Here is a 13,623-nt window from a genome sequence, read left to right as displayed (position 1 = left end):
GTCCTTTCCCCCAGCTTCCCTTTGGCATACAACTTTAGAACAAATCTCTAGAACCCACGATACCCGTCTGTCTGACCCAATAATGGCCTGGGGCAAGGCTAGGGCCGGAGCTGCTTCTCCAGAAGCTCGGGAGAGCGAGCCTTTTGGTAGGGAGACCCTGCTCTCGGGCAAAACCCCTGCCACCTCGGGTGCACTCGCTGCTCCAGCGGGGCACCCACTGCCAGGGCGCGCGTCGCTCGCGTCTCTCTAGGAAGAGGTCGCAGCCAGCGCCGACAGCTCTTCCGCGGGAGCGCGCGACGCGACAGCGCCTGGAAGCCGTGACCCTGGCTGGCCCACCCCGGGGCCGGGGCCCTGAGCGCACGCTCCTGAGAGGCGGCGCCGGGGCGGGGCGCGCGGCCGGGGGCGCGCTCCTCCCCCTCGCGGGCGGTCGGGCAGGCGGCGCCGACCCCCCGCGCGTCGCACATGGAGCGCGGGACCGAGACGGCGGCCGCAGGCGGCGGCACTTCAGGGGCGCGCTCAGCCGGCCCCTCCCGCTCCCGTGCGCTGCTCCTCCGGGTCCGCGTGCGCGGTCACCATGGCGTCCAGTGAGGAGGACGGCACCAACGGCGCCTCCGAGGCCAGCGACGAGAAGGAAGCCACCGGCAGGCGGAGACGCCTAGGCTTCCTGGCCACCGCCTGGCTCACCTTCTACAATATCGCCATGACTGCCGGGTACGTACGCGCGAAGGTCTTCCACGCTCCGCACGCACTTGTGCGGTCCCTCCGCGGTCCGGGCACGGGGACGCGGGGAGCGCGCGCTCGCTCGCGGGGCTGCTGGGGGGTCGAGCTGCGGCGACGGCGCGCGCACGGGAATGGAACGGACGCGCACGGGGGAGCTCTCGGGGGTCGAGGCGGAGGCACGCGACGTTGGTGGTGGTGGTGGTGGGGCTTATGGAGCGAGAGCGCGAGTGTCAGCCAACTGGGGGTCGCGGCGCCGCTGGCGCACGTGGAGCGGGGCAGCGCGTGTGCCGGGCCACTTGCGATCGGACTACTGGGCGCGTGGCCGGGGCGCAGAGAGCAAGAGCGCGCGTGCTGGGCCCTCGGTGGTCGCGGCGCGGCGGGGGCGCGCGGCGCGGTGGGGGAGGGGCGCAGCGGAGTTGAATGGAGCGAGGCGAGGCGGGGCGGCCGGCCGCCGCTCGCTGGGCATTGCCTAATACGGTGCACGGTGTGGCGCGGCGGCACGGGGCGCGGGCCGAAGGTTAAGTATAGACCCGGACAGGAATGTGGGGCGGCCCGGCAGTCTCCGCCTGCTGTTGAAGAAACGGTTTGGGTCTGTTCACCAGAGCCGGGAGCTGTCCACTGGCTGTGGGCACCGGACCCTGGGCGTGTGGTTCCTGGTGGATCGTTGGGCAGTGTCTTCACCTACTGTTTCTTTTTAAGCATGGCACTTAGAAATGCCCTCTTGGGACTTTGTCTGAAACACCTGGAACAGGGCAGATGGCCAGCGTCGTTCCGGCCTTACCCTCTCCAGATTCCCGCTACCCCCAAACCCACTCCCCCCAGACCTAGTGCGAGTTGGAAGTTCGGATCATACAAGATCAGTCTTCAAAGTGCTGTCAAATGACTTAAGGGTGACTCAAGCACACTATGAAAATGTCCTTTACTATCTTGCCTATAGAAAGAGTTACTTTCTCAATATCTTCGCACGTTTTAAGTTACAGAGTGGTGAAGAAACGTTTAATATTTAAAGCAGTCTCTGAGGCTTATAGAAAAACTGTGAACTTTATTATAAATTGAATTGACCTGTTAGCTAAGATCAAGTGTAGAAAAATGCGATTCTATTTAGCAAATGTTCCTGTTGATCATCTAGTATATATTATAATACTGGACATCAAATATAGCTAGTTCATAGATCTGTATTTATTAGGGGTTACTGTGTGCCGTGGACTGTGCTGCTTCCTTTGTCTGTTTCTTCTAACTTTGAGTTTTCTGCAATCCTGTGAGGGGTACAGAACAATATTTTATAGTGAGTTATAGAGAGACCCTAAGGCGCTGGCTAGAGATCACAACCAGAAAGTGTCAGGCATGGATTTCCACTGAGACTGACTCCAGAGTTGTACAACTTCATCCTCTTGCTGGCCTGAATTCCAGACCTTTGAAAGTTCAGAAAACGAACAGGCTTGAAACAACTGACAGACGGTTCAGTACCCACCATACTATGTTGCCTTAAAATGCAGCAGGGGCTAGGAGTGTCCCCTCTCCTCTGAGACTGTCTCATCAAGTTAGTAAATGTTTTTGGAATACTCACCTTATGTTAGTTGATTGCCTGTCCCTTCCCTCTCCAGTTTGCTTTCCATTTTTAAGGCCACATTACTGTTTCAAAAGTGAAAACTTACTACACAGTACCAGTTAGAGATCTTGAATGAGAAAGTTCGAATAATCCCCGTGGGGGAGGGGCATCTCCTGTCCTAAGGGACTTGAGGGTTGTCCTCATCGACAACCATTGTTATATTTCCGTAGTACTCAGTTGACCTTTCCAGTTGCCTTGTCTTTGAACCCCCCCCCCCCCACTCTGTTTTCCAGAGCGCATTTTATAGCTCTCTCCGTCTTTGCATCAGCTGTTCCCTCTTTCTGTGATGTCATCCTTGTTCTTGTGGCTGCTGCAGCGCTTTTGAACCTTTCTCCACTCCCCTGCCTTGAGGGCTTTGAGCTTTGTATCCTCACACTCAGTCCTGTTGTGCCCTCCTTTCTGCAAGCCACTGCTTATCCTAAGTGTGTCTGTCGATTGTACTGAGAGGGCCCACTGTGATTCTTACCCAGGCACTGTACCCAGATGGAGCAATCCTCTTTCTATGAGCCTCCTATAGATAAGCTTTCATATGTCCTTATTTACCATTTGAAAATCAAACTCTCCCTTCAAGTTTATGCCCAAATCTCTAACCTTAGAGAGACTTTGCCTGGGCACCTTCTGTGATTTATTAGCACACCCTAACTCCTTGATTTTTCTCTGTCCCACTTATTGTCACTCAATCATACCATATATTGTACTAATTCTTCATCATAAGCTCCCAAGAAGTACTAAATACTTATTGAATGAATGAATGAGTGAATGAGTGAGTGAATATCTTGTAGAACATCGATGATGAATGTCTGTTGTATAAGGTCCTGTTTCTACTTGATATTCAATTATGTCATTCTAATTTTCATCAATATACTTTTTTATTGTTATATAAGACTGTATAGAAGAAATGTACAATTATGGATTAAGTCTGGTCCTAGGGACATTTTAAAGTCCCCTTACCCTGACGCTGTGTAATAATTAATGGCTTTAGGCAAATTCAGAGTGGAGGCACCTTTAAAGGATGGAAGGATTTTTATGGATATATATGATATATACATAAATCATATATATGTGTGTGTGTATTCATATATATGATATATATATATGGCTTACTCATAATAGGTTCTTGACTATAGTAGTGAGCATCTGTGCTTTGCTTCCCAACAAATGCTTCTGAACCTATAGATGCTAATGCATTGTCTTAGATCAAGTGGGGAACGTAAGACATATATTCCAGGCTCATCCTTGAAGAAGCATTTACAGGTAGATACTAATTGCAATAAATATGGCATAGAATGAGTGCATACAAAACAGGAGCCATAGGACTGAAAGGTCAGGGAGACTGAGAGAAACTTCTGAGAAGGAGATGAAAGCATTTGAATGGATCTTTGAAGGCTAAGCTGGGCTTACCAGACACGGTTGAGGAGACAGCCTGTGTTAGTAGGGAGACGGGAGGCTGGGAGACATCAGTTAGGCAACACCAGTGGGCCCGAAGCACAGATAGACAGGTGGCTCGGCCCATCCATTGTAAGGCTGCAGGTGCCTTGCTGATGTGTGGATTTTATTTTTTAAACACTATGAGACTGTTGATGACAGGTTCTGTAGTGGAGTAAAGTTGATAAGTTGTTTGACCTCTGAGCCTTAGTTTTCTCACCTGTAGAACTGGAACAACACAACTACTTTGCTAGATTATTACAAGGGGTAAAGAGGTGATAGGTGTGAAGTTCTTAGCAGAGGTGTTTGATGGACAGATGCAGGAGCTGATGCAGATGCCAAAGAGGGCTGATGCTTAGTAGCTGCACCTCATATGTCAAAAGAAAGTAACTTAGCCCTAGTGGTTAATTTGAAATTATACTTAATGGGAAAAAAAGAGAAACTCTTTAAGATTTATACTGTTATATTGCACCTTGATAGAACAATAAATCAAATTTCGTTTCCTAAAATGTGAAGTGATAGCCATGTCTTCTAGATAACATTTGCTTGCTATGGATGGTAGGTTGAGTGAATGGATAAACCAAATGATTGGTTTGTTCATTTACCTGCTGATGGATATTTCTAGTTTGGGACTATAATATATTTCACATTCATGTTCATTCATGTGTGGACTTATGCTTTCATTTTTCTTTGGATAAATGTTTAAAAGTGTAGTGGCTCTGTTGTAGAGTAGTCACATTTCCAGCGTTTCCAGCCACTGAGCTCTTTTCCCAGGGTGTAATGCCATTTTCCCTTACCAATAACAATAAATGAGACAGTTCCTGCATGTCATTGCCAACTATTGGTATGGCCAATGATCACTGTTTATCATTGAATAAAGTTAGGATAGGAACTCAAACAGGGCAGGAACCTGGAGGCAGGAGCTGATGCAGAGGCCATGGAGGAGTGCTGCATACTAGCTTGTTCCTCATGGTTTGCTCAGCCTGCTTTCTTCCAGAACCCAGGACCACCAGCCCGGATGACCCCATGTACAAGGCCCTCCCACATCAATCACAGCCTCTCCTCCATCAACCACTAACTAAGAAAATGCTCTATATATTTACTTATAGCCTGATCTTATGGGAGCATTTTCTCAGTTGAGGTTCCCATCTCTTGAATGACTGTAGCCCCTGGCAAGTTGACCTAAAACTATCCACCACACCTAGTAAGTATATTGTATATTCTCATTGTGAATTTTATTTTCATTTTCATGACCAATGACACTAGATATGTGTTCATGGGCTTACTTGTTGGCAAGCATGTGTGTCTTCTTGAGCTTAGTGTCTGTTCAAATCTTTTGCCAATTATTTTGCTTTGATGAGCGGTTTGGTTTCCTGATATTAACTTTTAAGAATTCTTTAAGTAGCCCTTTGCCAGGTATGGGATTTGCAAATACAGTCTCCTGGCTCCAGCTGTCTTTCATCTCCTAACAGTGGTTCTCAGAAAGCAGGTGCTCCTAATCCTGACTCTGAACCTTCTCTGCGCCTCTCAGTTTAACTCTTTACAGGCATGGGTGCCTTTGAGTCAAAGCACTCATGTGTTGATTGCAAAAGGAAGTAGCAATTTAGCCTATGAAATGCAATTAAGAGTTGATAGTGGATTGTGTATGAAAGTATAGCTGTGTGCAAGCGGAAGCTATCTCCCATGCAGGCCTAATTGTTAACCATAAGGGGATACAAAGAAGAAATTACAAATTAGGGTGACCTTTTTTGACAGTGGTTGAAATGGTGGATCCAGGCAGTGAGTAGAGATAGCTCTTAGCATCACTAAGAAAGAACAGCCAGAAATGTTTTGCTCCTTTAGAAATACACCAGAAAACTTGTCAGAGTCTCAGGAAACCGTAGAACTAACTGCCAATTTATAGAAGTGTAGAAGGCAGAACATAGTAAATGACCTAAAACCTCAAGTATCCAATTAGATCAAGACAGTGGGACCCCCTGCAGGCCTGGCCACCCAGTGTTCATCAGATAACTTGAAAGAGAGGGATGAAGGGAAGGGGGATGGAGGAGACCTGTAGATGCAAGAGGCACACCAAATAATTAGAATAGGTGAATCCTGTTTAAAGTGTGTGTATGTGTGTGTGTGTGTGTGTGTGTGTGTGTGTGTGTGGTTGTGTGTGTGTGCGTGCTCCAGCTTGCATGTGCTCTGATGCTTATGCGGTCAGAAGACAAAGTTCAGGAACCATTTCTCTGCTTCCACCATGTGGGTTCCAGGGACCAAATTCAGGTCATCAAGTTTACTGGTAGACATCTTTTCACCCATCTTGCTAGCCCTTCAATGTTTTATAACAGCCAGAAGTGGTTATTTTTATGTAGGACACTGGGGATTATAGTTTCAGTTATAAAGATAATAATTTTAGAGATATACAATAAAATATTCAGGACTATATTAGAAAGTGTCATGGATCTCATTAAAATTAATCAGATCAGTATCAAGAGTAGAGGCTTTGATGGAACAAGATGACCACAGCATGATAATCCTTGAAGCTGGGTAGTAGGCACATAGGGGCATCTCTGTACCATTCTGTATAATTTTGTGTAAGTTTGAAGCTGTATTATAGTAAAAAGTGTAAGTTTTCCAAAAGAACTATGAATGTAGATAACCAAGTGTTTCAAAGAAACAGGTATTGTGTCCAGAAATCTAGAAGAAATCTTGAAGAAAAAGTCCTAGATCACTAGAAGAAAGAGATAAGCTTGTCAAGGACATAGAAGCCAGAGTGACATAAGAAGCCCTTTCATTTTGTAGGTTCTGGCACTGCGCTGTCCTCTTATCTTTACTTGATAAGTTAGTGCAATTTGAGCCAAAATAAATCATGTCCTGTTTATCTCACATCTAGTTTAACACCTCCCTATCTTAGTAATACTTGTTGAAAGATGAATTAATGGATGAATGAATGGAAATAAGCAAGCAGAAACTCCTTTGAAACAGTTTTTGATTGCTTTTGCACAAAGAGAACCTGGGGGTTTTGTTGGTTTGTGTGTAGCCTTGGCTGGCCTGGAACTTACTCTGTAGACCAAGCTGGCCTTGAACTTGAAGCGTTCCTCCACCCTCTAGCTCTGGAGGGCTAGCATTCCAGGTGTGCACCTTTACACCAGGCTCGAGAATCTGGTTTGTCAGGATGGGAACTGAATCTATTTGACTTCATGTAATCGATATCTCTACACATTTAAAAGCAAAACACAACAGAGCCTCCCTCAGACGAGTTCCCAATGGGAGAAATTCCAGTTGCCTATGAATTTTGTTTTGTTTTGTTTTGTTTTGTTTTGTTTTGTTTAATTACTAAACTGCTACCTAAGGTTTGCTGAATGTAGGGCCCTTAGAGAAACTTTGGGCATTCTTTGTGAAGGTATCCTTGGGAAATGAGCTCTAATTAGTTTACACAGGTCCTGGCGATGGAGTCAGAATAAAAGCCCTCAGCGGTCTTTTCCAGCTCTGGTGCCTTCATTAGTTTTCACCTGTGTAACATGTAGCTGGTACAATGCTGCCACCTATGGGACAGTACCAAACTTGAAATACCACATGAATACTGTTTAAATGGGAAGAACACTTAGCGCTTTGATGATGTTTTTGCTAACTTAGTAATTGCCTTGAAAATTAGATTTTATAGGTGTCTAACCTGTCTCTGCCTCCAAAAGCCAGGCGTATGTAAAATAAGTATGTCTTCACTAGCTTTTAGTTTTCTTATTAGAATGGCAGGGACTTAGAACCAAGATTGATAAAGTTACTACATTTTGAGCTGGGAAGGTACTTAAAACACCATCAAGTCAAATGATTGCTTTAGGATTAGTTCAGTACTGATTCCAGAAATGGTCCTTACACAAGGCAGGGTCATGAGCTGAATCAAATAAAGCTGTGATATGCTAGGACAGAAGTTTGGGGACTTTAGACGTTCATTCCCAGCCTTGCCCATTATATTACTCCAAGAAGCATTCTGTAAGGTTCTGCCCCCTCACCCCCAATGTTAAGGATTGAGTTGAGGGCTCCTTGTGTAGTTGGTGGGCAGTCTTCCACTGAGCTATGTCCTCAGCAGTAGGCTTAGGAAGTTAACCTCGTTACTATGAGTGGCCTGTAAACTTTTTAAAATTATACTATTGAAATGTTCGAGCAGTTTCTCCCTATGACTTTACAGTGTAAAGTTAAGCATGGATTATTCTGTGATCATAGTGGTTGGAGTCAGGCCAAGACAGCTCAAGGAGAATACTCAGCTCAGGAGCTCAGGAGCTCAGGAGCTCAGGAGTGGGGCCTCTAGGTCTCAGCTGGCTTGGCTGGGTGTCCCTCTGTGTCTGCTTCTTCATCAGTAAAAAAGAATAATCCGTCAGAAGCTTGCTGCAAAGACCAAAATTGGTGTGTGGCTGTGTCTGAGACACATCTGAAGCTCCAGCTACTGTGCTGTAACTGTTGATATTCCTGCATCACAGAAGTCTGATGTTGTTAGGCGTTTGCTTGGCCTTGTTCTGTTCTGTCTAGTGTGCCCTGTGCTGAGCAGGGGGACAGGAGAGTGGTCCTGCATGTGCACTCTGTCATTCGGTTTTGTCAAGGCTGTATAGTCACTGCTATCTTTACAAAGGAATGCGTTTAAGCCAGTGGTTCTCAACCTTCCTAATGCTGTGACCTTTTAATACAGTTCCTCATGTTGTAGTAACCTCCAGCTATGAAATTATTTTCATTGCTCCTCCATAACTGTAATTCTGCTACTGTTATGAATCATAATGTAAATATCTGTGTTTTCCCAATGGTCTTAGGTGACCCCTGTGAAAGGGTCGTTTCACCCCTGAAGGGGTTGCAGGTGGACAACTGCTGATTTGACTGTACACCTTGATAGCTCCCTATCTTAAAGCCTAGGGTAACTACTCATGTCTACAGATGGAGTGTTCCAGGCTTCCAAAAGCCACTGATAAGGCAACTTTCTTAAACTTTGGCATACAGGAGTGGAGATGGAAACCAGGAAGTTAGCTCTCACCAGGAACTATATCAGGTGTGGGATGTGTGTACCGGAAAGCTGCTATCCACAAGTGTAAATTCATGGAGAGTGCCTACCTAACATGTATGTGTAAGCTGACAAGGGTCAATACATGTTCTTTTCTTTTTTAAAAACTCCAACCTTTGGCTGGGTGTGTTGGCAAGTATCCTTAATCCTAGCATGTGGAAAGCATGTCTGTGGCTTTGAGGTCAGCCTAGTTTAGTCTACACAGTCAGTTCTAAAGCAGCCAGGCCATCGCAGTCAGATCTGGCTTCCAACAGCAACTCTTTGAAAGCAGGTTCATATTTGATCTGAATATATCTCTTCTATATGACACCCACTGGTTTTGTTTAGTGGAGATTAATAAGTGATCCTTATTAAAGATTTCTGTGTGTGCCTACATAAATTATATGTGGTATATTTTCTTATGAATACAGCTTTTGGATGGCTTTTTTTATCTTGAGACTTGTACTGGTTAGTTTATTTACTGCCACCCTGCTACCTGGGCAGAGGGAAAATCTACTTAGGAATTGCCCAGTTCAGATTAAGCTGTGGGCCTGTCTGTGGGATACTGTCTTGCTAAATGATTGATGTGGGACAGCTCGGCCCACTGTGGGCGGTGCTATCCCTAGGCAAGTAGGTCTGGGTTGTATAAAGAAAAAACAAAAGCTAACTGAGGGAGAAAGCAAGCCAGTAATCCACACCTCCATGGTGTTTGGTTCAGTTGTTGCCCAGATGTCCCTCCATGATGAACTGTGATCTGGAAATGTAAACTGAAACAAACTGTTTCCTATCCCACTTGCTTTTGGTCTGAATGTTTTATCACAGAAATATAAAGGAACTGGCACTATGACATTCTGTAATTATGAAATGCCTTGATAATCCTCATTTTTAAAATACATGCAGCTATTTCTGTCAGTTTGTCAGTTTAATGGCTGAAAACAAATGTATCCTAGCCATGGCTTCATCTGTGGCCGGCCCCTCATATATTCCAGAGAATGCTTTTGTTCTCTTTCTCTCTGGGCTGTTTTTTTCAAATAGTGAACTAAGAGAAGGATAAGACACAAATAGTATTGTAAGGTTTTTGACATTTTTTTCAAGAGGTTCAGTGAGGGTAAGTATACATGACATGAACTGTCTTGAACTTTGTAAAATACATAGTCTTGTGGCATTAAGTACATCTACAGTTTGTGTGGCTGCCATCACCATTCATATCCATAAGTTCATCACAGACAACAAAACTCTGCACACACTAAACTCCTGCTTGCTCTTTCTCCCAGCTCCTGGCAACTATGAATCTTTCAATGCCTAGGACTCTGATCACCCTTGGTACCTCATGTAAATGAAGTACATGTCCTCTTGCAACTGGATTACTTGCCTCAGTACAATGCCTTCAGGGTATCTCTATGTCGTAGCATATATTGGAGTCCTTTCTTTTTAAAGACAGAATAATATTCTGAGCCACAGGAAAGAGTCCCATGGATAGAAATCTAAAGTACTGGTATATTTCAATCTACAATATTAGTATATTAAAGTGTTGGTATATTGCAGGGAGCAAACTGAGTGAAATAGGGTGGCTTGAATTTAGGTATCGTTATAGACTGACTACAGTAGAATGACAAAGTGTTGAGTGACCACACAAAGTGTGCACTCAGTGACCGATACCTGTTGCTTCTACCTCTTAGTTACCGCTAATAGTAAGTAAGTAATGCTGCCATAATTGCATGCATGTATCAGGAATATTCGTTTTGATAGAACTTTGTAAAATGCTTTTATTTTCTCTAGGTGGTTGGTTCTAGCTATTGCTATGGTACGCTTTTATATGGAAAAAGGAACACACAGAGGTTTATATAAAAGCATTCAGAAGACACTTAAATTTTTCCAAACATTTGCTTTGCTTGAGGTAAGTTTTTTTCAATATGCCTGCTATGGTGTTTATTTGGAAATACTTGAGTTGGACAGTGTGAATCTTCATTTGCTAATTACATAATACCCATGGGCTTGTTTCCTACCCCTGCTGATGTGTATTTAATGTTTATGTCATTGACTCGTGGTTTCTCAATCTCCCTACAGGTAGTCCACTGTCTGATTGGTGAGTTGTTCCTTTCATTTTATACTGTTGTTATAGGGTGCCTGTGAGGCAGTCATTGACTTGATTTCTCTTCCAGGAATTGTACCCACTTCTGTGCTCGTGACTGGGGTCCAAGTGAGTTCAAGAATCTTCATGGTATGGCTCATTACTCACAGTATAAAACCCGTAAGTGATTTGGACACGTTGCCTACTTATGCTACAGGGAAGGGGTTCATTGTTAGAAACCGAAAGTATCAACACTGTAGTGTTTGGGGGAGCCAAATGACTGGGCAAAGAGGAGGTGGGCTCCCTTGGAGAGTCATCTGCTGTTAAAAGCATTTCCTCCTGGGTTTCTGGATGTGAACACATTTCTATTCAACTGAAATTTTTCTTTTCTATTGCATTCCTTCTTAACCTAAGTCTTGTTAAAAAAAAAAAAATCTTTGAAGTTATCAGTGTAAACAATTCATTTTCTTTTCCTTGTTTGGTACAGACAAACATAAATATAGGTTTTCACATCTGAACAAATAGAAAACACTTGAATTAAAAGTTGCAGTTTTTAAATCTCGGACAGGAAGAGTACGTTTCAGAGAGCTGTTTTGTGGTGACTACAGATGTTGACAATGTCTACTTGAAAATTGTTGACAGTAGGTTTTAAGTGTTTACATCCAAACAAATGAGAACTATGCCAAGGTAAAGTGTAAGTTAATTAGCTTTAGTCAGCCATTCTGTAATGCATACATATTTTCAGAACAGCATGTTATGTACCATAAATATATGCAGTTTTAATTTGCCAATTAAAATACATTTTGAAAGTTAAAGTTGAGAAACTTAGAGAAAAATAGACACATTATTTATGGACACATGACAGGAGACAGACCTAATTACTGAATCTAATTAGTGGCTTCAACTATGTAGACAAAACAAACACTGTGCAAGTCTCTCTGAGGATGCTGGGCCTCTTAAACCCATGTCAGAAACATTTCTCAGCTCTTCTGACCTTGACAGTCTCCGTAGTCTCCTTCTGACTTGAGGACAGATCTCTGGCTTCCCACCTTGCAGATGCCTTTCTTGGCCCCTCTGTGCTTGGGGGCTGACACTTAACCTCCTCCCTGTTTCCTGAGCCTCCCTGGCCTTGTGTCTGTGTGGGGACAGCTCTCTGACCTTGTTCCCTCTCACTACTCTGCACCTTAGCCCGCTTCATGGGGATCTTTTGCTCAACTGACTTGAACCACCTGTCCCTAACCAGGACTGTAGAACGGTCAGTACTGAGCACATACCCCACACACAGCCCAAGTGTTTTCTAAAGTTGCTCTGTAGTTTAAAAGCAGGACCACCACAGTGACAAACCAGCAGAAAGATGACTCTAGACAGAGAAGGAATATACTAATTGAGCCAGAACCACAGAGACTCCAAGAAGAAGGGAGAAGGAAGGCCGAGTTGTGTAACTGATACTACCTAGAGGGAACCTTTAAAGAGAAGTTAGGAATGGGGAGGTCCTAAGGGGAAAGGAACTACCTGGTCCTTTCATTCCCCAGAGGCTCTGACAGTAGCTTCCCACTGAGATTTATCAACAGTTGATCAATTCATTCAACCAATATTTATCGAACGTATTCTACACATCTCGAAGTACTAATTCCTGGACTTCCAAAAATGAATAAGGCAATTACAGCTATTACTCTGGATGTTTGGGCACACAGGTCATGCAGCAGCTGTGCAGCCACTCTGTGCCTGACACTGTGCTGAGGACGTGGCTGTCAACAGTGCCTGCCTACGGGTTCCTTACTCTCTGGAGCCTGTGATGGAGGGAACCTAAATAGTTATGCAAATGCTAACTTGATTGCCTTTGTTTTAAGTACTTTGAGACAAGAGCACAGTATGCTTTGCTTTCTATACCTAGAGTCTGATGTCTTCTGGGAAGTGTTTGAAGGCTGCCACACACAAGGTGTATGTAAGCTGAGTGAGCACTGACTGATGTATAAGAGAGAACCTTTTCAGTTCAGTTCGATGAGTGTTAATCTGAAAAGTCGTGTCCGAATGGGAAGGTGAGCAAGGAGCTGAGCAGGCCTGAGAGAGGCTCGGGACTTGTGTTTGACTGAATCCCTGTGATCGTTTACTTCACACAAACGACTTAGCAGTGAAGAGGTTCATTTGAGGCTATGGTTTTAGCACATAGTCCTTGGCTCACAGGCCACGTGGAGCATGGAGCAGAAGACAGCATCCTGGCAGCGGGAACATGGCATAAGTTACTCAGCTCACAGTAGAGGCAGGAGGCAGAGAAAATAAGGGATCAGAAATCAGGTCTAACCTTCGCAGGTCTACCTCTCCAGGGATCTGAGTCCTCCAGTTAGGTCCCCTCTGCCAATGTCCATTGTCACCCCAGTAGTGCCACCATCAGGCATGTTTGACCCATGAACCTGTGGGGACATTTTATATTCAACCCATAACAGGAAAGTTCGAAGGGACTGCAATCTCAGAGCTGGGTCTTAAGAGATGAAGAAGGGCTTTGTTTGGGAAACAGTAATTCTAATTAGAGGGGTCAGCATGTGGAAAGACTCAGATGCTCTAAGCATAGCCTGGAAATAGTACAAATTCTAGCATCACCACAGTTAGAAACAGAGAGGTAAGTAACTGCGGATGAAGTGTGGAGGTTACTGAGTTCAGACTATGAGAACCTTTATGGAGTATTCAGGTTGGAATTTACCTTTCTAGCCTGTTAAGCAATGAGAGATCAATGTTAACTTTCAAATCTTATGAGTTAATCTGATTTCTTCCTCCTCCTCCTCCTCCTCCTCCTCC

The 13,623-nt window shown here is 44.6% G+C and overlaps 1 protein-coding gene across 1 annotated transcript in view; it reads left to right on the top strand.

Annotated features, from left to right (window-relative positions):
• Window positions 1-363: 363 nt before the first annotated feature.
• The window catches only part of Hacd1 (3-hydroxyacyl-CoA dehydratase 1), a 19,921-nt gene continuing 6,661 nt past the window's right edge, over window positions 364-13,623 (top strand). The window contains 4 exon segments of the mRNA XM_031371811.1: window positions 364-711; window positions 10,539-10,656; window positions 10,827-10,845; window positions 10,922-11,010. Coding sequence (XP_031227671.1) covers window positions 575-711; window positions 10,539-10,656; window positions 10,827-10,845; window positions 10,922-11,010 — 363 coding nt within the window. The 5' untranslated portion in view covers window positions 364-574.

This window comes from Mastomys coucha, unplaced genomic scaffold (genome assembly GCF_008632895.1).
Source record: "Mastomys coucha isolate ucsf_1 unplaced genomic scaffold, UCSF_Mcou_1 pScaffold15, whole genome shotgun sequence".
Classification (NCBI taxonomy): Eukaryota; Metazoa; Chordata; class Mammalia; order Rodentia; family Muridae; genus Mastomys; species Mastomys coucha.
This window is presented reverse-complemented; position numbering and strand designations above follow the sequence as displayed.